This window comes from Cherax quadricarinatus, chromosome 34 (genome assembly GCF_038502225.1).
Source record: "Cherax quadricarinatus isolate ZL_2023a chromosome 34, ASM3850222v1, whole genome shotgun sequence".
Classification (NCBI taxonomy): Eukaryota; Metazoa; Arthropoda; class Malacostraca; order Decapoda; family Parastacidae; genus Cherax; species Cherax quadricarinatus.
In genome coordinates this window covers 10731213-10756895 of record NC_091325.1, presented here as the reverse complement: position 1 = coordinate 10756895, position 25683 = coordinate 10731213, and the positions used below count along the sequence as shown (strand labels likewise).

The following is a 25683-nucleotide window of genomic DNA, read 5'->3' as shown; positions in this document are numbered from 1 at the left end:
ACCGGGCCGCGGGGGCGTTGACCCCCGAAACTCTCTCCAGGTAAACTCCAGGTAACAGTATCCATGCACACAGTATCCATGCACACAGTATCCATGCACACAGTATCCATGCACACAGTATCCATGCACACAGCTGTACACAGAGTAACTAGAAAATCAGTGTATTTTTTGTTAGTGAATTGTTTTATGAAAGGAAATTTACATTAGAATCCAAAGAATGTCATTATATATTTATTGTTTTATTTAGCATTTTGTTTTACAAATAAATAAGAGTAAATGGGTACATATTCACTCCATTAAGCTTAGAAAGCAAAACCAAACTCTTGAGCGTTGTATTGTCCTTTTTTACCTAAGAAATTACTGGGGAGCTCCATAGCTGGCAGAGGGACTGGAAATTTTGCCGCGTGCGCGGGCAGCATCTTCTTCAGCAGCGAAGGCAATCTGGTCCAGTACGAACTGAGGAATTGGGTGGGGGAATTCAGGAGCCACTGGCAGCAGGTCAGACTCAGGCTGGTAACCGTTCTCATCAGCGACGAACTTTATACGAACAGGTAAGCCATCAGGAGCAGTGTAGCTGAGAGAAAAAGAATTGTAAGAACGTGCCATTTATTGACCTCTTAAATATAATTATAATTAAAACATATACGAAAGTAAATCCTTCTTATTACTGTACAGTACTTACGAGAACTCTCCAGCCTTGACCACAGCACCCTCAGGACCTCGTGGAGAGCCAGATTGAGACAGGACGATACCATTCCCAGTCTCCACATCGAAGCTGTATCTTCCGTCATCCTCCTGGAGTCGCTCGTCCTTCAAAATAGGGATCTCTTCACTTGAGGTCCCATAGCGACTTGGGCTCTGAGGGGCATCATACTGAGGGGCGGCGATGGCCATGGCGGCCAGCACGGCGAGAATCACCTGAAGAAGAAAATTGAAATATTAACCCATATTACTCCTGTATTGAATTGAAAGCTATCGTCGCAAGTTTTCATTTACCTCTTTCTAGCTAGGGAAATGCCGAGAAATGTCACAGGTCTTCCTTGCTTTATTATTACTCTTATTATAATAAATTCACTTTGCTTCAAAGTTAAAGAGAGATGCATATAAATACTGTCTGTTATGAAATGTGGATGAATTACAACAAAGTACATTATTTATTCAATGTGATTTCGCTTTTGCATCTGAAGAGTGCTGAAAATAACCACGAAATCACGAAGATAATTATGATGCTATTTACGAGATTATTATTTAAATTTAGGAAACTCTTCTAAGGCTGCATGAAGAAAGCAAAAAACTAAAAACTGACGTTGAAAAAGAATCAAACATACAGCACTATCTTTCATCCGCATTGTCCCTCACAAAAAGGAACACTGCAATGCTTTCTGCTAAAAATGTATGGAACTGGAGCTCCATTCTCCTTCCTTGGATGAAACCTGATTGCCTCTATTTTCACGGGTACTGAATGGCCCTTACGGGTTAGAGGCGTGTTATGTAACTCCAACTATGAAAGTTCCTTATACCATTTTCCGAAAAGTTGTCCAGTTAACTGGAAGAACACCACCGACATGACTGAGAGTATTTATATAGATCAGTTTGCTTCGCTGAGAACATTACCAAAACAAATACACCATGTTTAGTGGTTAATGACATTCTTAACCTGGGGAAGTCAACACTTAAAATTTTGGGTAATTATGGACTGAGGTCGTACTAATTAAACTAAGTTCTCATCCAGATATAAGAGTTTGAGCAAAATAAAATTACAATGATAAAATTTCAATTCAGTGTCTTTAGAAAATTTAATTTTGTTCGTTTTCAAATTTTCTAGACATGTACTTGATCAGAGAGTTGTTATTGAGTTCTTTATACAACCACATCTGAACATTCCCAAATATTAAAAATCATAGGTAGCTAAGAAATACAATTAGTTACCTAATTATTGTGATTGTTTTAAATAAATGTGTATGCAGGATCTGCCTACCATCAGCCACTAGACCTACTGTAATGTTCATTATCCTTATTTCGTTGGGTTCCATAAGTACGAAACATTTCATGGACTGCGATATAATGAAGAGTTGAAACTTGCATAAATTAAGAGGAAAACAGCAAGACTTAAAACGAGATTTATCAGGTTACTCAGAATTAGAAAAAGAAAGAAGTTAGACGAATTTCTATCTTGATTGAGATTTTTGTCTTTGATTTTTATAAGACAGTTGTATAGAGACAGGAGATACAGAATGGCAAATAAATGAAAATATCGATGGAAAAACATGGAGGTAGTGAAAGATAAAATTTCCAACTTTTCTATCGCTACAAATCTCAGTCACACGACACTGCGGGTACTCACAAACTGCATAATGGCTTCAGAGGTTACTGATGCATGTGGGACCCGACCCAAGATATATATAGCCTCCAGCCAACCTACGCTCACTTTCCAGTTTCCCTCATATAACTTATCTTTTTTTTCTATATTTCCCAATGGCCTTTGATTTTCTGACGTCTTGTGCAACCTACCACAGCACATTATCCTCCTAACTATTTTGATTAATATTTCTATTGCACCACTATGCCCCTTTCTGGCCACAAAATGTCACTAGTTGGAGCAACTCATGGAGCATTTTTTCCTTCGGGCGAATTAGTACGCTCTCATTACACAACCCACTGAGGTAATGTTTCTACCACCAGCAGTTTACTCGTACAACAGATGTAAAGATGAACTATACAGGCTTAAAATGTTCGGTATTTTACCCTAAGCCTTGGTTGTGGCACACATACACAGTCACATTCTATTAAAGTGCTCTTATGCACAAACAAGCAAACAAAAACACACACACACACACACACACACACACACACACACACACACACACACACACACACACACACACAAACACACACACACACACACACACACACACACACACACACACACACACACACACACACACACACACACATACACACACACACACATACACATGCATACACACACTCACACACACATAAACGCACACGCAGCACACAATGCAATGTTGAATGCCATCCTTCCCTTTTATAGGTAACCATGAAATTTGAAAAATTACGTACCATTTGGGTCATCACTCTGAATTCTGGATACCCCCCTGCACCCTCCAGTGCACTCCAGAATGTCATCTCGCTCTATGGAATGCCTCCCTGTACTCTAATTTTACCCTGAAATCTGAAATGCCATTTTTCTCACGGAAATGCACTCGGGAATGCTAAATTGCATTCTAAGTGTCACCACGGAATGCTACTGTCCCATCTGAAATGCAGTCGTTGATTGCAATACTCCACCATGTACTCCGATGTGCCAGCATAAAGAATGGAAAACCTCCATGTACTGATATTATTGCTTCCCAAAATACTGGATCCCTAGTTATAAAAAGAACATTCCCATCCAGTTTAACTCATTTCCATTGAAATCATCTAGCAAAGCAAGGCCATACTATGTGAGCTGTATTCTTCAAGCTCTACAAATTTCCCTCTACAACTTTGTGAATTTCATACTGCGCCTAAGGAAGTGTAGGTAATGGCGGTAAATCCAAGAAAGGAGGAGTAGCTAGAACTCCTGGAGTAAGAGCCCTTAATCAGCGTCAAGGAGCCTATCTCGAAGAGGCGACAGTAACATAAACTATATAGATTATTCAACTCTTTATCAGACTTTGGATAGTTTTTTTGCCAGTGGTTATTATTATTTAATTACATATCTTAAGTATTTAATTTAATGTTTAGCAAATTTCACGTATAATGTGTTTCTTTACTCAACTTGAAGTAATTTTAGTTAAAATTCTTCTGACTGAGTGATACGTATATAAGTTTCTACTACACCTGTAGCACATCATCATACGCGTAGCACATTATCGCACTTGCAGAGTCCAACTGTGCATTAACTGGTTTGTTAGGTTTAAATCATATCAACGACACGATGTTTATGAAGGCTACCTGTCACCTTTACACCACTATTAAAGGATAATTAAATCCTTAAAATACTCATTAAGCTCAGCACACACACACACACACACACACACACACACACACACACACACACACATTATATATATATATATATATATATATATATATATATATATATATATATATATATATATATATATATATATATATATATATGTCGTGCCGAATATGTAAAACTGGTCAGTTAGCAAGAACTCACTTAAAATTAAGTCCTTTCTAAAATTTTCTCTTATACGTTCAAAGATATATTTTTTTCGTTAATGTTTATGTAAAAAAATTTAATTTTGCTCCAAAAGAATCTTAGAAAACTTACCTAACCTTATTATACCAAGAACAATATATTTTAGCCTAACCCAACTAAATATATTTTAAATACGTTTACAATACGTTTAAAATATATTTTTTTCGTTAGGTTCAGAATGATTTTGGTGAAATTATTGCATACACAAATTTTCACTTGTCCTATATGGCAAGATGAGCGTTGCTATTTAAGCCAAGATGGAAGTTCTGCCTATTCGGCACGCACGACATATATATATATATATATATATATATATATATATATATATATATATATATATATATATATATATATATATATATATATATATATGCAAAACAACCACTGTGAAAGAGTAGTGAAATTCCAAGCGCTTTCGTGACTACTCACATTGTCAAGGAACTATGAAAGTAATACATCAAAGGAAGGCAATTAAAGGGCTTAGACCACTCCTCACAGTCAACTCCCACAACAAATATAATTGAATCTTGTTTCATAAAAAGCAGTTTTGAAAATAATATGAATATTTCCTTACGTTTATGTAAATTTGATTCATTTATAATTAATAAAATTTGGTTAGAGTTTAATAATACATTGGACAAATAATAAACCTTATTAACCATACCACGGGCGGGATTGAACCCGCGGTCAGAGAGTCTCAAAACTCCAGACCGTTGCGTTAGTCCGTGGTATGGTTTGTTTGCAATCGTGTCATTACGATTTCGTGAGTCATAATAAACCTTATTTCTTGGGTAGAATAATTTGTTAGTGGGATGTCGTGAGGACCTGTCTAGTTGGACCAGCGGACCTACTGCAGTGTTCCTCTTTCCTTATGAGTCCGATATTGTCGCGAGTCAGGTGTTTCTTTGTTGTGGGAGTTGACTGTGAGGTGTGGTCTAAGCCCTTTAATTGTCTTCCTTTGATGTATTACTTTCATAATTCCTTGACAATGTGAGTAGTCACGAAAGCGTTTGGAATTTCACTACTCTTTCACAGTGGTTGTTTTGCATATATATAAATATATATATGTGGAGCAAAATTAAATTTTTTTACGTGAACATTAATGAAAAAAATATATCTTTAAACGTATAAGAGAAAATTTTAGAAAGAACTTAATTTTAAATGAGTTCTTGCTAATTGACCAGTTTTACATATTCGGCAAGACATATATATATATATATATATATATATATATATATATATATATATATATATATATATATATATATATATATATATATATATATATATATATATACATATATTTTTTCTTGGGTTCTTATATGTGTGATACATTAATATAGTACGCATATTAATGTGTTACACATTGATATGTGTAACATAATAAGATATGTTAGGACATTAACGTGTAGCACTTTTAGCTGCACTCTACACATCCCCAGTAAACGTAGGGAGCTTAAGAACAAGTCCTCCATCTCGATCCATGTGTGTTTACTATCAAACATTCAGGAGTGTTGCACCGACAATGCAGGAAGATGGAACTGAATGTCCTCTGTGTCTTTACAATTGAAAGAATCTAATGTCCTGAGTAGTGACACCGTTAGTTATGGTAGTAGAAGAAAAAGAAGAAGAAGAAGAAGAAGAAGAAGAAGAAGAAGAAGAAGAAGAAGAAGAAGAAGAAGAAGAAGAAGAAGAAGAAGAAGAAGAAGAGAAACAAGAAGAAATTCTTTTAAGTTAGTAACCTAGGATTACCAAAAAAAAAGTCAAGCAGTCTAACATATATCGTTGGCGTACTTCGGCTTCAATTTACAGAACAAGTGTGCAAGTAAGAAGGTTTACTCCTGATGCGGGTCTCTCAGTGACAGGCTGTCCACTGGTTCACCAGTGCTAAACAGCCACCCCAACTAAAATAAATCATGGCTCACAGTGTGTTCTATTTCTAAACCCCTGACAGATGATAAAGCTTATGTAGTACGTAATAACAGTTATCTCCCATTCCCTAATTGTTCTATAATTATGCTCTATATTGTGAAAGGCCTTAGAGTAAATCAATAAATTATATCTCCTTATTTGAAGTGTGTGTGAAGTGGGTGCTCACACTTAAATAAAAAGCAGGTTTCATTTAGTATTGTCATATTCACGATGAAGTGTTCAACCTGTGGGGGTTAACAACGAAGGAGTAGTGGGAGGATATCCTGCTTGATCCCAGGAAGAGGATTGCTGCTCCAGTTTTTTGGATAAATGGAGCTTTCCAGAGGCATTACGGCAAACCCTCACATCAACCAGCCCCACGCAGCTGAAGGGAATAAACACAGGTACACTATCTTCGAGATTTAAGAATCGAGGCCTGGAGCGAAGACTCGATTCCAAGAAACACAACTTGGTGAAAAATAGTATCAAATATTAACAAGTATATAAGACACGGTAACTCATTACTGCATACCGTCACACACACACACGCACACACACACACATATGCACACACACACACACACACACACACACACACACACACACACACACACACACACACACACACACACACACACACACACACACACACACACACACACACACACACGGTGATCACGTAGGTGATCACACAGGAGAGAAAAAAACTGACACGACCGGAAGATTAATTTGCGCAGTTATGCTGCAGGTGTAACGCCGAAGCTTGTCCGAGGCAGACGCGCGTCCAGAAATCTCATCTCAACAACTATAGCCTCCGGTAACGCGTTCAGAGTAACATTTTTGCAATATTTCTCATAGTGACCTTTAATATTCAAGTTCATGGCATACAGGTTCATATTTTATGAGCACAATATACTTGTTCTACAATGGTGGGGTCAGGTATGTGAGTACACTTCGATGCTCTCTGTTTAAGTACTCAAGATGCACTCTAAATTTTATTTTGTTTTATATTGCAATATATTATTCAATTTGCATACTGCCGTTTTTTTTCCTCTAGGCAAAATAGAAGTGAACCGCCACCGCATTTAGGAGAAATTCCCACAAATCAAAACATCACTGATCAAACCCATGACACGTTCAACGATCTTCCCACTGCTGTGTCACCTTGCCAGGCTGCAGTGTTAGGTTCTTGGCAGTTTATCCGTCAGGGAAAAAAAATTCGCCTTATACGTCTTTGTCATAAGATGACCCGTTTAGTGGTATGAACTCCATGGCGCCTTCAGAGGGGGCGAAGGGCTCTTGATCTTAGTAATCTGAGCTACTCTTCCTTCCCTCGGATTATAACTGATGACCTTTTCCTTGTGATAATAACAATCATACTACTACTACTGCTACTACTACTACTACTACTACTAATAATAATAATAATAATAATAATAATAATAATAATAATAATAATAATTCATTTATAATAATTATTATTATTATAGTTATTATTTTGTGATGCACTACACCCGCAGTTGTCATATAGCTCATATGATATAATAATATGTTTTAATCCGAGGATGATGAGGAGTAGCTCCAAATTCCTTGACTCAAGAGCCCTTCAAAAGCATGAAGGCAGCCTGACTTGGATTGGAAGGTGAGGTAGCTAGTGGCCCTATAGCGAGTTATGGCAGCAGCGACCACTTAAGTGGTTTAAAATGTTCCACTACCAAGTGCGACCGTGGCCTCGTTCCTTCAGAAAAGTATGATGAAATAGCCCCAGCCGTCTCAAGGCAGGGTGGGTTGGAAGAAAGCTGCTAGATGAGACCACTTAAGCGAGAAAAGTCATGAAAGAGATAGGATATGAGTTCTATTTTCACTATCGAGAGTATTTTTCTTTTAGAAGATGGTTGTGTGAATGTTGGTTTTTTAATGATCATTGGCTAAAATTGAGGAAAGGAGCCCGAAGATCAATCAGTTAAAAACAGCTGAACTCATGTGCAAAGATAGGATATCTTATTTACGAAGCGTTTCGTTACAAATGGCTTCTTCAGTCCTTCAGAGACAAGTACGTGCGGAGGGATGGAAAGAAAGGGACGGGACTAATGCAGACTGTAAGGGCTGGAAAAGTACCTGTGAGGGAAAAGTTCAACAGATAGGAGTAGCGAGCGAGTATATGGTAACGACAGTTTGATTGCCGGCTGCTTGTTAAGGTAGGGTAAGTCTAGCTCCCGCTATCCCCCCCCCCTTTCGCCCCACCCCGAAAGGTGACGTGTGGGGCTTCGGCCAAACAGTAATCACTCGACTCACAGCTCCCAGCACAACTGTAAGTAAAAGCCTGCTCCTATTCTAGTGGACTTATTGGTTGAAAGCTTTACTTTTGACCAATAATAAACTTAGTCCTTTCAGCCTTGATCTCCATGTTAGATGTTTTGTTAATCACCACGTCTTTTAGGTATTGTACTTATCATGGAGAGTGATTTCTTAAGCAGTGGGTAACCTGTCTCTCTTTCCGGCTTGGAATGATAGATTGGGTCACCTGCCAACCAACGAGAAGTGTTGAAGGAGAAGAACTTTTGCAAAAATCCGGAAACGTCACTTTTTGGGTCTACCTACCTGATTAACTGTAGGGGACAGCAGACAACAACCCCTCATCTTTGTAGTGGTAAAGAACCTGCTTTCCTGTCATCTGGACTGACTATTCAAGGCTATAGACTCTGTGAAGAACTAGCCGTTAGGTTGTCACTAACACCTGTGACCCCCCCCCCCACATCATCAGTAACGGCTACAATTTCTACAAGACGGTGTCAACCTCCACCAGACACCCCAGTATAACTGTACATATTAGCGTTGAATTCAAAAGTCATTTTTTCATTTCATTTTTCATTTTTCTTTCAAATAGGATACACCTTCATGTTTCACTGTTTTATCTTTGCATTAATAAATAATAAAGTGTTTATCTTTGTGAATTATTATTTCTTTTTCTATTCATTAATTTTCCTGAGGAGGAGCCAGCCTTGGTAATACTGTCTGAAGTTGTTACAGGGCTGAGTAAGCTTTCACAGTACCTGCCAGGTACTGGCCTGGTGGCTAAAGCTCCTGCTTCACACACGGAGGGCCCGGGTTCGATTCCCGGTGGGTGGAAACATTTCGACACGTTTCTTTACACCTGTTGTCCTGTTCACCTAGCAGCAAATAGGTACCTGGGTGTTAGTCGACTGGTGTGGGTCGCATCCTGGGGGACAAGATTAAGGACCCCAATGGAAATAAGTTAGACAGTCCTCGATGACGCACTGACTTTCTTGGGTTATCCTGGGTGGCTAACCCTCCGGGGTTAAAAATCCGAACGAAATCTTATCTTATCTATCAGGCATGAGCCAGTAGGCCCATTTCAGTGCCCCAATGCTCTGACTCCTAGGTGCTCGCTGTGTCATGGTGGTAGAGAATTAATTTTTTTACATATTCAAAAAACAGAAAACATGGATTTCTATAAAATAGTTTTGGTGCTAGAAATCAAATCACTTTTCAAAAAATGCCGTGCAAATAGGTCTTCTTCATTGATAATGAGTTTGGCCTCGTTGAATTTCCTCAGGTAAATATTGGTATCACGGTGGATAACGCAGGCATTGTATTGGTCATAAAAACTGTATACAATACCGACGATATGTCTTGTTGTATTTGTCATCCTTACTGCATGCGGTCCAGAGCTCTCTTATACGTTTCTCCAGGCTCCTAGCTATTTCCCCTTCATAATATCTTACGAATGGGATTACGTAGATGCCTACTTTGCAATAGGCGGATCGAACAGTATTCTTAACCAGTTCTCGAATTGTGTTGGGAGACATGGTGGTTACCTTACATGGAAATAGTTCTGGCGACATTATTAGCCAACTGGCAGAACAAGGAAACTAGCAGGTAAACGTTCTTGCCTAGGTAGGTAGGTAAATAATGGATAGATGTGCCCTTATTCTAAAATCTTTGAGAAAAATAGAAGGAAACTGAAGCTGAGTGAATATTTGAAGAATATTTGTCCGCTCCTTTTCCAGGAATTCAAAGCTAGCAATCCTGTACTCTCAACGGTTTTTTCCTCAAAGCGTATGTTATTTCCACCCTCGAATTTCTGCATTCCTGAGTATGCTTGACTGGTATAAAATTATATATACGTAAAACAAATTTACTCTATTAAACCAGGAAAGAGATTAGTTAAGGTCTTTTAAATGCACTGGACTTCTGATTTGTTCACTCACTGCACCTAAATTTTTACATTTTTAACACTAATTTTTTCAGTCTCTTCCTTACAAGACTTTGTCAATACATGTATTAACAACGCAGACTTCAATACCAAGTAATTCTTATCCAGTTAATGCTTAACAGTGCCTGAGTACTAAAAAAAGTAAGTATTATTAATTATTTATTTTTCAACAGCAATAACATTCATCTCATAAATAAATTATCAAAAGTAATTGTAGTATATGTATTCCACTTAAAACGAATGTACTCTTTGGAGATATCGGCTTACTATCTTATTACTATATTTAGTTGGGAGCACCATAACTGCCAGAAGGACCGGAGGATTTTCCGCGGGCGCTGGCAGCATCTTCCTCAGCAGCCTTAGCAATCTGATCCAGTACGAATTGAGGAATTGGGTGGGGAAAGGTAGGAGCCACTGGCAGCAGGTCGGACTGGGGCTGGTAGCCGTTCTCGTCAGCGATGAATTTAACATTGACGAGAGTGCCGTCAGGAGCAGTGTAGCTGTTGAAATTCATCATACGTCAGGAAATATATTCTTACCTGGTATATGCTGTATATTGTCATAAATAAACTGTACGGAAAAGTAATCACCACTTACGAGTACTGTCCAGCCTTCACCAAGGCACCTTCGGGACCATTGGGAGACCCAGATTGGGATACCACTATCCCGTTACCAGTCTCCACATCAAGTTTGTAGCCCCCGTAGTCACCCAATACGAAATCTTGTCTCAGAATAGGCACTTCTTCACTTGAATCCCCATAGCGAGCAGGAGCTTGAGGGGCAGCGTACTGGGGAGCGGCGGTGGCCACGGCCAGAAGTAGAGCAAGTATCACCTGTTGGGAAACATAAATGGGCGGAAAAATTAACAAAAAATATTCTCATTTTGCTAATGCAAAACCTGACACTTACAATAGACACCGTTTCCCAAAGTATTCCAATGTTTACCAGATTTTTTAATGTACGATTTAATTTGCAATTAACATAAAATTTTAATGATTGGTAATACAGAAAATATTTCATGAATGAAAAGACTCTGAAACAAAGAAACACTATTGTTGTCAAAACAAAATGAAAAATATTTTAAAACGGCTTCAGAGACAGATTTCTCAATGTTTCACATGTTACACGGATATTTTGTCTGTAATAACTCACAAACTTCATGGTTGTGTGGCTACAGCAGGCAACTGATACACTTCCTCGCTCAGCCGCAGCATTTATAGCAGTGATGCAGCTTGCAAGAAAGTTGCCAGTTGAACTTCACAGGCCAATATTTTTTGCTTCGTGCATTATAAATAACGCGTTATTTCAAGTTCATTACTACTTACTAGTATGATATTTTATTTAGTGGCGTTTAAATATATATATATATATATATATATATATATATATATATATATATATATATATATATATATATATATATATATATATATATATATATACTATATATATATATATATATATATATATATGTATACTATATATATATATATGTATACTATATATATATATGTATACTATATATATATATGTATACTATATATATATGTATACTATATATATATATATGTATACTATATATATATATATACTATATATATATATATATACTATATATATATATATATACTATATATACATATATACTATATATATATATATTACTATATATAATATATACTATATATATATATATATACTATATATATATATATATATTACTATATATACTATTAGTATATATATATATAGTATATATTATATATATATACTATATATATATATATACTATATATATATATATATACTATATATATATATATAGTATATATATATATATAGTATATATATATATATATAGTGTATATATATATATATAGTGTATATATATATATATAGTGTATATATATATATATAGTGTATATATATATATATAGTGTATATATATATATAGTGTATATATATATATAGTGTATATATATATATATATATTGTAACCACGAACGAGTGGTATTGAATCAATAACACTGCGACTAGTCGAGGATTTGAACCCATGTCGTTTTGGCCTGCCTCATCGTGAGTGAAAATCGCACGATGCTCTAATCCACAGGACCACGCAATCCTACAAAAATCAAGCACCTAGAAGAGCTAGGTGTTTTACCTTGATCCGAGGACATACGGTGAAGTGGGTACCTGTTACGCAGTGTGCTACAGTAAAATTTATGTAAGAAATAACGCTCCATATGTCATTTTCCGGGTTTGTACTGAATCCGAACGTGAATTATTCCCGGGCAGGAGACAGGAGCAGATAAGATGTGGTGAGTGTCAGTCGGTGGAGCACAAAACTTGCAACAAGATGTCCTAATACATCACGGTGTGTGTTTAATAGGTTGATATCTTTTGTAAGTTTATACCATATGTTATTTTATTGCTCTCATGTTTACTTGTAAGGCCCTAGTATGCAGAGGCCTGTTTATGCGAGAGTTCTGTATGGTGTTTTACCTGTTGATAATTAGTCTTCCAGGCGGAAGTGAAGACGGGGGTGTGTATGTCATGGTGCCTCCCTGATGATTTATTTTGTTTATCTCATTAGTAGCAGTGTGCTAGTGAGCTAATGTGAACTGGAGTGTGGTGGTTTTTTGTAGTAGTTAGAAGTTGTATAAAACTTGTAAGCAATATTATATATATTTTTATATAGGTGAGTTTTTGTTCTTTCATTCTAATAATAATTAATATTGTTTAATATATTACCTGGAGTTTACCTGGAGAGAGTTTCGGGGGTCAACGCCCCCGCGGCCCGGTCTGTGACCAGGCCTCCTGGTGGATCAGCGCCTGATCGACCAGGCTGTTGCTGCTGGCTGCACGCAAACCAACGTACGAGCCACAGCCCGGCTGATCAGGAACTGACTTTAGGTGCTTGTCCAGTGCCAGCTTGAAGACTGCCAGGGGTCTGTTGGTAATCCCCCTTATGAGTACATGTTGGCCCAAGGTTTGCTGTGTTTACAGAGTAGACAGAGTAGACAGCAGTGTGAGCAGCCTTTAGGAGCCAGGAACATTTTATTTAAGTTACGACATCTAAGTCGTAACAGTACCTCTGAGCTAATTTCATTCTAATCCCCGTTTGGTGTACTAGCCTTCACGAGCAGTATTTTATATTATTGTAACCACGAACAAGTGGTATTGAATCAATAACAACACTGCGACTAGCCGAGGATTCGAACCCATGTCGTTTTGGTTCGCCTCATGGTGAACGAAAATCAGTTGACGCTCTAACCCAAACGGGGAGTAGAATGAAATTAGCTCAGAAGCACCCACACCACCATCTGTCCTCGGATCAAGGTAAAACACCTAGCTCTGCTGGGTGCTTGATTTTTGTAGGATTTGGTGGTCCTGTAGGTTAGAGCGTCATGTGATTTTCGCTCACCATGAGGCGGGCCAAAATGACATGGGCTCCAGTCCTTGTTTAGTCGCAGTGTTGTTATATATATATATACATATAGAAATTAATTTTTGTAACATATTTAAATCTGGTAATGCATGTTTTGTAATTTCACAACGTTTGTATTTTATTACAAGTCTCATCACTCCTTTCATTTTCTATAACTCTGTGTGCGTGTAGGTGCAAGTATAATTGTGTTTTTGTATGGACGTACACATTTTTGGTAATTGCAGTGAACCAGCGGCTGATTTCGGCTTCACTTCATAACTGCATAAGAATGCTTTCACCAGTTTCTTTCCGTATGCGCCCGGTGTGTATGCTTCTATAAAAATATGTTATGAGTGTAGATATGCATTCATATTCCTGCCTATTTGAATGATCACGTGTTCCTGTATTTATAACTCAATGTATGAATATTCATGTATTTCTGCATTTAAAAACACTTTTGTCAGTCGCTATGCCACACAGGGATCTACGTGTGGCAACACTACGAGGAGTGCTATCATTGTGCTCCAATTACAGAGGAGAAAACAGTCGGCAACTAACCAGTAAAAACTTAAGACGAGTGCTATTGCTTCAGAGAGATTGTTTCGTCCTCAGGCAAGGCCGTTTGTTCTTCAGCAGGTTCTGTCTCGGGAGGTACATGGATCATCTAGTATCAGGCCACACCTAAAGTTTTCTATGTATCTGTGAACACACGCGCACAGACACACACACACACACACACACACACACACACACACACACACACACACACACACACACACACACACACACACACAGCTTTAGACACTTACATAGCTTTAAGAAAAGTTACGATAAAGCTCATGGAGCAGGGAGAGAGTGGAGCCAGTAGCGACCAGGGAAGAGGAGGGGCCAATAGCTGTGACTAGACCCCTGCAACGGCAAATAGGTGAGTACAAATACGTGAGTAGATACACACGAAAAACATTTACTTCTATAAATAACCAGCGTTATTATATCTTAACCTGCTTGTAATTTCACGATTGTAGAAAGTTTACATAACTTTCATGTTATTTAATTTTTTTTTTAATATTTTTTTGTTGAGGTAAGTCTCCACCGCACACGTCTCGCTCCTGGGGCTGTGAGAATCACTGACCTCAAGCCTTGAACCTACGATACATGAGGTAAGAAAAGCCGCAAGCTTTACTCATTACTCGTTTTGGATTATAAACTAAGTATTGAAATATTGCCTGATTTATTTATGTGAAGTTTATGTAAATTAGGGCTTTTAATGTGTTGAAAACTCAGTCCTCCGTTAGCAAATACCGGGAAGCGGTATCCATTTACTCAGTACTAAATGCTAAAGTTCCTATACTCTCCTATGAGAAGGGTGTCGCTTTCCAGCTTCTGTTTTCTGCTTCTTAATCATTAATCGACATGTATGTTGAATTCCCATGGCCCTGGGAATAGCCTGAGCCTGCACCACTTACTCTCTTAGTGAGCTCAGTTCATCTGTTCGCTGCCTCATACTGAGTTCTCCCTTAACGGTTTGACTTAATTAATATAAATAATACACTGTTAGCTGAAAGAAATTTACTCAAGCTCCTGAACTAAACAACAATCAGAGCTGAACGAAATTTAATTAGTTTCAACTAAATACGCATCACTACTGCTAAATTCTCGTTACTTTGGTTCAAATGAGTAATAAATTTTCGTTGTTTTCTTTCAGCTCTCTTATTTTAATCTCTGTCTATATTCCTATTATCAAAACCCTGAGTATCTTTTATATTGCATTTAAGGAAAAAAATCATAGAATAAGAGATTTTAATAAGTGATAGAGACATTCGTCTGTTTTTTCTCTCTGGGACTTTAAAAATGTGGGCTTATGATGACGTTTCGGTCCGACTTGGACCATTTACAAGTCATAATGGTCCAAGTCGAACCGAAACGTCGTCATAAGCTTCTCAATCCTATCTGTATAGCCCTTGTGGCTTAGCGCTTCTTTTTGATTATAATAATAATTCTCAATCCTATGTGCGTTATTGTTCTTTATTTTATATCAAATATTCTGCGTGTGCTATTTAATTAAACAATTTTGTGGATAAATATTTATTTGATCAATGTAATAATAAAGTAAATACAATGCAAATAAATAATAAATAGCTTATTGTAGCTAAAATCCATGAAAGTGTAATATTCTGTTTTAAAGAGGCATACGCCTTAGATTACCAAGAGCTAATTTTACTGAGGAGCACCATAGCTAGCAGAGAGGCCAGAAGATTTACCACGGGCACGGGCAGCGTCTTCCTCAGCAGCAAAGGCGATCTGGTCCAACACGAACTGAGGAATTGGGTGGGGGAATTCAGGAGCCACTGGCAGCAGGTCAGACTGGGGCTGGTAGCCGTTCTCGTCGGCGACAAACTTCACAAGAACGGAAGTACCATCAGGAGCAGTGTAACTGTTCAGGAGAAGAGAATGCATTTTTACCTTACGAATTATGCATTAAAAATATTTTTGTATTCATATTTGTTAGCACTGGTTTAAGGTGTATGGAAGTTCATAGCTACTGAAAACAAAAGCAAAACAATCTTTGATTGAGAAATTATTCCTAAGAAAATAAATAAAATTGTCGAAAAATATACTCACGAATACTGTCCAGTCTTCACCACGGCATTTTCTGGACCATCGGGAGAGCCGGACTGAGCCAAGACGATGCCATTGCCAGTTTCTACATCAAGTTTGTACTCGCCGTGGTCTCCCTGAACAAAATCGTGTCTCAGAATGGGCACCTCTTCGCTTGACTCGCCGTAGCGACTAGGAGCCTGAGGGGCGGCGTACTGCGGGGCAGCGGTGGTCACAGCCACAAAAACGGCGAGAACCACCTGTGTTTCATAAAAAAAATAACGTGTACACTATAAAACTATTAATTTTCAGTTATATATTTTATTTCATATTTAACGCTTTCATAATTAAACTACATCAATTTTTTCAAGAGCTCAAATGTTAAAAAAAAAATGCAAAACAGCTTAGCATAAAGTGATAAATTATAAAGTATTAAATGCTATATATTGAAGTTTATTATGATTAAGAGTACCCTCAAAATGATTTATAATACAAAAGCTGTCTGTATCACTGAATTTTGTAATGTAACCAAGAACACTAGTAGCTAGCACATACAAACTTCATGTTGTTTGTTAAGGTGAGGATCAAGTGAAGACCATGACGCCCACCAACCTATAAATACACACTACCAGAGTACCAGACAGTTGCCATATGCTCTTTAGCAACATATGTACAATCCGGTTCTCGATGACCTTCTTACTTCGTAGTGATGACATCAAGTCTGTCATTAAGCTTCTAGGAGTCAAGGGTGGTGGGCCTCGACGATCTCAATGCACAGAATGTCAAATTTGTTTCTGAATGATTGCAAATATTTCTGTTTATGCTATTGTCTACTGGTAGAACGCGATTGAACCTTATAGAATGTTTTGATATTAGAAATAATGGTTTTAAATAGAAAACAGACCCTGTCTCTTCAACATACCCTACTGGAACGAAAATGTGCATAAAAATTATTAAAGCTGTTGTATTTTATAATGCTTGTTAAAGAGCAGCTTTCATACTGTTAGTATCACAATGTAATTATAGTGCCAATAAATTTACTGAAGATCATATTTTTTTTAAATCCTTTTGTTTTTTGTTTAATTTATGATTGTTGCACTATATTTTTAGGCCGACACACATATATAAAATTAATTTATTTTTAAAGATATTTTCGTAAGTTGACCTGTCTTGTTGTTTTTGGTTTATTTGTCATGGAAAATCATTTGACAAGAGTTTTTACCATATAAATACTCAGTTACCAGTTTATGTAGAATTTATTATAGTGAATTGCTCAGTTCATTTCACTGTTATTGATCATCGAGGATGAATATGCCACAAAACAGGTGCAAACTATTTCAGCTAATCGTCCCTAGGAATATTAAAGAAGCGTCAGTTTTGGTAAGTTCAGGGTTTGATAACGGTGACAAGAGAAGGCAAATGACAGCCCCCTGCCACTCTAATAGGTAGGGAATCAATGGTGTGAGACAATGTTGTTGTAGTGCTGTCACTATTTTTTGCAGCATTCTCAGCTATCTTGTTAGTTGTGGGGTAGCCCTGGCTCAGCCAAGCTGTGTGTTATCTGGCTACTCATTTTTTCCATAAAAGTGCTAAACCCACGAAGTCGATTAGGTTGTAGCTGAGTTTCATTATTATTATACGATAAGTCACAGAAACATTAATCGAAATGAACAAATTATTACACGCAGTGTTTCGTATAAGTTGATTCTTCAAGAGGGAAAAAGAATATCTTACAAAATAAGGCAATACTCAGCAATTCTCAAAAAAAAAAAATCTGTAATATTTCCTTATCTTTATAATATATTAAATAAATTTTAAGATATTTTCTTTTTTTCTTAACTCATAGTGTCCCCTTAAATGATATATCTAAATTTTTTTCAACCGTAAAATCATTTTCAACTTAATTACACAATCATCACATTATTTTTAAAATTTTTAAACTTGCAATACATCCTCGCTATCACAGTGTTTTCATGTAACGAATCTAAATTAAGATATTTGCTAAATCCAAACTTTAAACATGGTATTTTTGGGTATAGCTAGACAAGGGGAAAATATAAAATTTTTACCATTTAGAAAAGATCAGTACCACTGTTTACACAACTATTTTGTTTTCTAATAATAATTATAATAATATTATTATTAATAGTATAATAATAATATTATTATATTATGAATAAAGCTAAATTGGCAGAGGTAATACAACGCCTCGAAAATGAAATAGAATCTTTTATCTTGCCAGGAGGAGAGTGCCTTCAACTCCTCGGAGAAAGAATTCAACACCACCATGAAGACAACCTCTCGAAGGAAAAAGGTTGGAGTTCTTAAATTAAACTTACGATAGAGGTAAGTGAATGCTTAAGATGCCTCAAATACTTTGTACGATAGGAAGAATTGCAAACTTCTAGCGAACACAGGTACTCTTAACATCTCAAGCTACACAAATTCGAGTAAGTATAGACCATCGATTCCATTGTGGGAATTCGCTCTGTTTTTTTTTTTTTATCTGTAATCGACTGATCCTAATCCACGCAAATTAAATATTCAGATTCACTAGGAAAAGCACCATGCATTAATAGTTGCTATTCATATGTAGATCTAGTGTTAATGGTGACCCACGCACTACGTGACGTAAAAAGTGATTAGAGTGTGGCATAGAGAATGAGTAATATGCGACGTATCTTGTAATATACGGAGGACCACATATATTATTGATATGAAATAATTGTGTGAATGATCACGCATTAGACGTGTGTAATTTTGCTTTGATTACTTTTCTGGATGATCTTTTACGTGGTAATCGGACATTCTGGATTAGCTAGCGAGTGAACAGGATTTTATCATGGCTGATATGTGAAATGTCAAGTTTCAATTTTTTTATTTGCTTATAGGCATGGTTAAGGTTACCATGAAGCCGAAAACGAAAGGAAACAGAATTTTTAGGTGTGAATAACCATTTTTTAACCAGTTTCACGCGTGAAGTGTGTGTGTCAATGGAAACTGATAAATCATTGTGTCATGTAGGTGGAAGGAGAGTGAAGATTTCATATCTTTTCCATTTTAAATAGAGTTCCTAAATAATTATGTGTACATGCATGATTTAAGGGAGAAAATAAGGCAAAAGCTATTACTTATATTTCCTTTTAATATAATATGAATACCTGAAACAAAACGAAGAATTGAATACAACTTTAAAAGTACGGTATGTGGATGATTCTTCAAAGTTCAACATCAGTGTTAAGGAAGGACCATAGTTGACTAATGTAGCCTAGGTTCTACATTGGACCGTTTTTTTCAGCAGCGATGGGGGACTGAACCATCACAAACCGAAACAGAGAAAAAATAGAAATAAAGGTGTCGATGGCAGCTATTTCTGACCATTTCAGAATATGAACATAAGATTAGACCCTTTTTAATTTCATAAAATATTTTCGAGGTTTGATATGTAGCAATCAAACATAAAAAAAATACATTGCCTGACCCTGCGAGACCAATAATTGTAGAGATATGCAGTGGGACCAGTTTTGTGGCCTGATACAGTGACCTGATGCTACAAGATCAGCGACTGTGGCCCGATGCTACGAGACCAATAACTGAGGCCTGACTTTGCAAGACCAGTGACAGTGACCTGACGCTGAGAGATCAATGATTGCTGCCTGATACTGTGAGACAAATTAATGAATCCTGATGCTGATGTACGACCAAGTAAGTTGCATGATGCTGTGAGACCGGTGCATGTGGCAGCAATGACTCCTGTTTTCCTTCAGTTTGATCTAATAGCTGCCTGCTCAAAGCGTTCTCTAAACGTGCAGTCTAGTTTCTGCTTGACCCCATAATTAACAGGCAGACAAGTAACGTCATCCATAATACTAATAATGTCTTTATTGCATATACTTAGCCACTAAAGGTGAAAAGATATTATCTTCTCCATAAAATTATGTTAATACTATTTTTATTACACATACTTACAGTATAATCTAAAATTAAAACATGTTAACATTCACTTCTTAAAATTAAGTTCAATCATAGCTTATTATTTTAAAAATACTTTAAACGGGAAATTTTTTTATTTTACGACGTTTCACCCAGTGAGGCGGCTTATCTGAGGGTATGGTGGCGTATTATAATTGTTTTCCGATGCTTAAGTATCTTTGAACTGCCACTTGTAGGTCTACCTCAGTAATAAGTTTCAAATGCCGTAATACCAGGAAAAGTTTACCAACTCGAAGAATTTATTAGCAAGTGCGTACTACTACAACTATTACAACCTCCACTACGACTATTACTACACCTACTAACATTTTTCTTCTCCCTTTCGATCTTCTCTGCTTTTTTTTTCACTCAGATTCACCTTGATAATAGTAAGTGGCGAACTCTAACTTTGAAGTGTCCTTCTTAAGTGATGATTAATTGTGAAAAGTTAAAACAAAGGTACTGTAAATTATATTCTCCATGGTGACATTTCATCAGGTCCCATTGCTTGTGATGCATCCAGCTCATTCAAAATCTTTCTCACCGCATCATCTCAATGCATATATATATATGTATATACATACATATATATATATATATATATATATATATATATATATATATATATATATATATATATATATATATATATATATATATAATTCAAATTCAAAGTTTATTCTCTATAAGGATTACAATGCTGAGTTTACAGAATTTGGTTATTGTGTGGTTTACATGTAGTAAAATAATAATTACAGAGTGTACCACTAGAACACCTAACATGGCTAGGCATTTCGGGCAAACTTAGATTAAATCTTAAGTTTAAAATATTAAAAAATTATGAGGTAAGTTGGTATTATGGCTAAGTGACTAAATACTAGTTTGTGAGTTTAGCAATGTGAATGCTTTTGTTTTGGCACTATACATAGTTTCAGTATTGGAGTATCACAGGCCAACTTAGGACTAGTTAAGATTCATTATTTTGAGATTGAGATTGATATTTCTGTTTATGGTCAAATGGGTGAGTGAGTGTAAGTGTTAACCACCAGGTGATATTCGTGTAATTAATTGACAGGGTGTATCAAGGAGATAAGATGTTTTCTGATGGTAGTATTGAAGGTGATGAATGTGTCTGCAGTTTTAGAATTTTCAGGTAGGGTGTTCCAGATTTTAGGGCCTTTGACATACATTGAATTTTTGTAAAGGTTTAGTCGGACACGGGGAATGTCATAGAGATGTTTGTGTCTGGTGTTGTGCCTGTGGGTTCTGTCACAATTATCAAGAAAACGTTTTAGGTCAAGGTTAATATTGGAATTTAAGGTCCTTAAGATTGCACAGTAGTAAGTGTGGATGTACTGAACAGGGAGCAAGTTTAGATCTATGAAGAGTGAGGGGGTGTGTTGCCAGGGATGGGATTTAGTGATTATTCTTACTGCGGCTTTTTGTTGGGTTATTATTGGCTTTAGGTGTGTTGCTGCAGTTGAACCCCAAGCACAAATAGCATAGGTGAGGTATGGATATATAAGTGAATAGCATAGTGTGAGAAGGGCAGTTTGCGGCACGTAGTATCTATCTTGGAGAGGATCCCAACCGTTTTGGATACTTTTTTGGTTATGCATTGGATATGGGTGCTGAAGTTCAGGTTGTTGTCGAGGTATAGGCCTAGGAATTTGCCCTCATTATGCCTGGCAATTAGAGTGTTGTCGATCTTAATGTTAATTTGCGCATCTCCTGCTCTGCTACCAAACATAATGTAGTAGTTTTTGTCAGTATTAAGCGTAAGTTCATTGGCTGTCATCCAAGTCGATATTTTAATCAGCTCCTCATTAACAATGGTGTTGAGGGTGGCAAGATTAGGGTGAGAGATGACATAAGTCGTGTCGTCAGCAAAGAGAATGGGGTTCAGGTGTTGAGATACGTTTGGAAGATCATTGATGTATATGAGGAAGAGCAGGAGACCAAGGACACTTCCCTGTGGAACTCCAGTATATATATATATATATATATATATATATATATATATATATATATATAGTGTCCAGTACCAGTTAGTGTACTGGGTTCCATGGTGTTGCCCTGTTTCAGCTGAGGACATCTTATTTAATCGTTGAGCTCCGCGCGGACTTGTCGTTTCTCTCCTTTCTTCAGTCTTATTTCCTGGTCTTTCCTGATCTGATGTGGCTATGAATCATCGTTAATTCAGATGGTAGTTGTCCTGTAATGTTATTCTCAAAATGTTGCTCGGTATATCTCATCCTTTTTTATTTGTTTCTTGATGTTTTCTTTACATCTCTTGTTTCTGTACTTGTTTGTTACCAGTTATCAAAGGCACTTGGCGAATGACACTTGGCCTGTACGTAGGTCGTTGTATATGTGTGTGTGTGAGTACTCACCTAATTGTACTCCCCTAATTGTGGTGCAGGGGTGGAGACTCAGCTCCTGGCCCGCATCTTCAATGATCGCTGCTAGGTCCTCTCTCTGCTCCCTGAGCTTTGTCATACCTCGTCTTAAAGCTATGTATGGACCCCTTGTTTCTGTGTCCCCTCTCTGGAACATCCTGTCTCTGTCCACCTGTGTGTGTGTGTGTGTGTGTGTGTGTGTGTGTGTGTGTGTGTGTGTGTGTGTGTGTGTGTACTCACCCAGTTCTCACCTAGTTCTCACCTAGTTGAGGTTACAGGGGTCGAGTCCAAGCTCCTGGCCCCGCCTCTTCACTGGTCGCTACTGGTGTGCGTGTGTGCGCGTGTGTGTGTGTGTACTCACCTATTTGTACTCACCTATTTGTGGTTGCAGGGGTCGAGTCTTAGCTCCTGGCCCCGCCTCTTCACTGATTGCTACTAGGTCCTCTCTCTCCCTGCTCCATGAGCTTTATCATACCTCGCCTTAAAACTATGTATGGTTCCCGCCTCCACTACTTCACTTTCTAGACTATTCCACGACTTGACTACTCTATGACTGAAGAAATACTTCCTAACATCCCTTTGATTCATCTGAGTCTTCAACTTCCAATTGTGACCTCTTGTGTATGTGTCCCATCTCTGGAACATCCTGTCTTTGTCCACCGTGTCTATTCCGCGCAGTATTTTATATGTCGTTATCATGTCTCCCCTGACCCTCCTGGCCTCCAGTGTCGTCAGGCCGATTTCCCTCAACCTTTCTTCGTACGACAATCCCCGTAGCTCTGGGACTAGTCTTGTTGCAAACCTTTGCACTTTCTCTAATTTCTTGACGTGCTTGACTAGGTGTGGATTCCAAACTGGTGCTGCATACTCCAGTATGGGCCTGACGTAAATGGTATACAGTGTCTTGAACGACTCCTTATTGAGGTATCGGAACGCTATCCGTAGGTTTGCCAGGCGCCCGTATGCTGCAGCAGTTATCTGATTTATGTGCGCCTCAGGAGATATGCTCGGTGTTATACTCACCCCCAGATCTTTTTCCTTGAGTGAGGTTTGCAGTCTTTGGCCATCTAAATTATATTGTGTCTGCGGTCTTCTTTGCCCTTCCCCAATCTTCATGACTTTGCATTTGGCAGGGTTAAACTCAAGGAGCCAGTTTCTGGACCAGGCTTGTAGCCTGTCCAGGTCTCTTTGTAGTCCTGCCTGATCCTCATCCGATTTGATTCTTCTCATTAACTTCACATCATCTGCAAACAAGGACACTTCTGAGTCTATCCCTTCCGTTATGTCGTTCACATATACCAAGAACAGCACAGGTCCTAGGACTGACCCCTGTGGAACCCCGCTTGTCACAAGCGCCCACTCTGACACCTCGTCACGTACCATGACTCGTTGTTGCCTCCCTGTCAGGTATTCTCTGATCCATTGCAGTGCCTTTCCTGTTATGTGTGCCTGATCTTCTAGCTTTTTCAGTAACCTCTTGTGAGGAACTGTGTCGAAGGCCTTTTTGCAGTCCAAAAAAATGCAGTCGATCCATCCCTCTCTCTCTTGTCTTACTTCTGTCACCTTGTCATAAAACTCTAGTAGGTTTGTGACACAGGATTTTCCTTCCCTGAAACCATGCTGGTTGTCAATTATACACTTGTTTCTTTCCAGGTGCTCCACCACTCTCCTCCTGATTATCTTCTCCATGACCTTGCATACTATACACGTTAGTGATACAGGTCTGTAGTTTAGTGCCTCATGTCTGTCTCCCTTTTTAAAAATTGGGACTACATTTGCCATCTTCCATACCTCAGGGAGTTGCCCAGTTTCAAATGATGTGTTGAAGATCTTTGTTAATGGCACACACAATATCTCTGCTCCCTCTTTAAGGACCCACGGAGAGATGTTGTCTGGTCCCACCGCCTTTGAGGTGTCAAGTTCGCATAGCAGCTTCTTCACTTCCTCCTTGGTTATATATACCTCATCCAGCACTTGCTGGTGTACCCCCCTGTTCTGATTTCCTGGAGTCCTACTGGTTTCCACTGTAAATACTTCTTTAAATCTCGTGTTGAGCTCCTGACATACCTCTCGGTCGTTTCTTGTGAATTCCCCATCACCCTTCCTCAGTCTGATTACCTGGTCCTTGACTGTTGTTTTCCTCCTGATGTGGCTGTACAACAGCTTCGGGTCAGTCTTGACTTTCGATGCTATGTCATTTTCATATTGTCGCTGAGCCTCCCTTCTTATCTGTGCATATTCATTTCTGGCTCTTCGGCTAATCTCTTTATTTTCCTGAGTTCTCTGTCTTCTGTACCTTTTCCATTCTCTAGTACACCTAGTTTTTGCCTCCCTACACCTTTGGGTGAACCAAGGACTCGTTCTGTTCTTCCCATTATTTCTGTTTCCCTTGGGAACAAACCTCTCCTCTGCCTCCTTGCATTTTGTTGCCACATAGTCCATCATTTCTTGTACTGGTTTTCCTGTCAGTTCCCTCTCCCACTGAATGTTTTGAAGGAAGTTCCTCATGCCTGAGTAGTTTCCCCTTTTGTAGTTTGGTTTTTCCCACCCTATTCCTGCTACTCTCTCCACTTGGCGCTCAACTATGTAGTCGAAGCACAGAACCACATGATCACTAGCTCCCAGGGGCCTTTCATACAAGATATCCTCGATGTCTGAACTACTCAAGGTGAATACAAGGTCCAGTCTTGCTGGTTCATCTTCTCCTCTCTCTCTGGTAGTGTCTCTAACATGTTGATGCATGAGGTTTTCCAGTACTACATCCATCATCTTGGCTCTCCATGTTTCGGAACCCCCATGGGGCTCCAGGTTTTCCCAGTCAATCTCCTTGTGATTGAAATCACCCATAACTAGTAACTTTGCTCCCCCCACATGTGCTCTCCTGGCCACCTCGGCTAGTGTGTCG

At 38.0% G+C, this 25683-nt stretch overlaps 2 protein-coding genes across 2 annotated transcripts; both read right to left on the bottom strand.

The window, feature by feature from the left end:
• Window positions 1–215: 215 nt before the first annotated feature.
• LOC128693769 (cuticle protein AMP1A) lies at window positions 216–2380 on the bottom strand. The gene is made up of 3 exons (XM_053783621.2): window positions 2345–2380; window positions 683–918; window positions 216–574 (listed from the first exon to the last, which is right to left on the bottom strand). The coding sequence occupies exons 1-3, from the start codon at window positions 2351–2353 to the stop codon at window positions 358–360; spliced, it is 462 nt and encodes a 153-aa protein (XP_053639596.1). The 5' UTR covers window positions 2354–2380; the 3' UTR covers window positions 216–357.
• An 8152-nt stretch (window positions 2381–10532) lies between these two features.
• LOC128693771 (uncharacterized) lies at window positions 10533–16972 on the bottom strand. The gene is made up of 6 exons (XM_070091251.1): window positions 16963–16972; window positions 16432–16667; window positions 16031–16243; window positions 11535–11637; window positions 10980–11215; window positions 10533–10882 (listed from the first exon to the last, which is right to left on the bottom strand). Exons 1-6 carry the CDS (start codon window positions 16969–16971, stop codon window positions 10666–10668), a joined length of 1014 nt encoding a protein of 337 aa, XP_069947352.1. The 5' UTR covers window position 16972; the 3' UTR covers window positions 10533–10665.
• Window positions 16973–25683: the final 8711 nt, after the last annotated feature.

Bases quoted from the DNA above. Each gene is read 5' to 3' on its own strand.
- LOC128693769 (XM_053783621.2), bottom strand. The intron at 575-682 runs GTAAGTACTGTA...TTTTTCTCTCAG, and splicing joins GTCAAGGCTGGAGAGTTCTC to CTACACTGCTCCTGATGGCT.
- LOC128693771 (XM_070091251.1), bottom strand. The intron at 16,244-16,431 runs GTGAGTATATTT...TCTCCTGAACAG, and splicing joins GTGAAGACTGGACAGTATTC to TTACACTGCTCCTGATGGTA. The intron at 11,216-11,534 runs GTGAGTTATTAC...GTTTCCCAACAG, and splicing joins GCCACACAACCATGAAGTTT to GTGATACTTGCTCTACTTCT.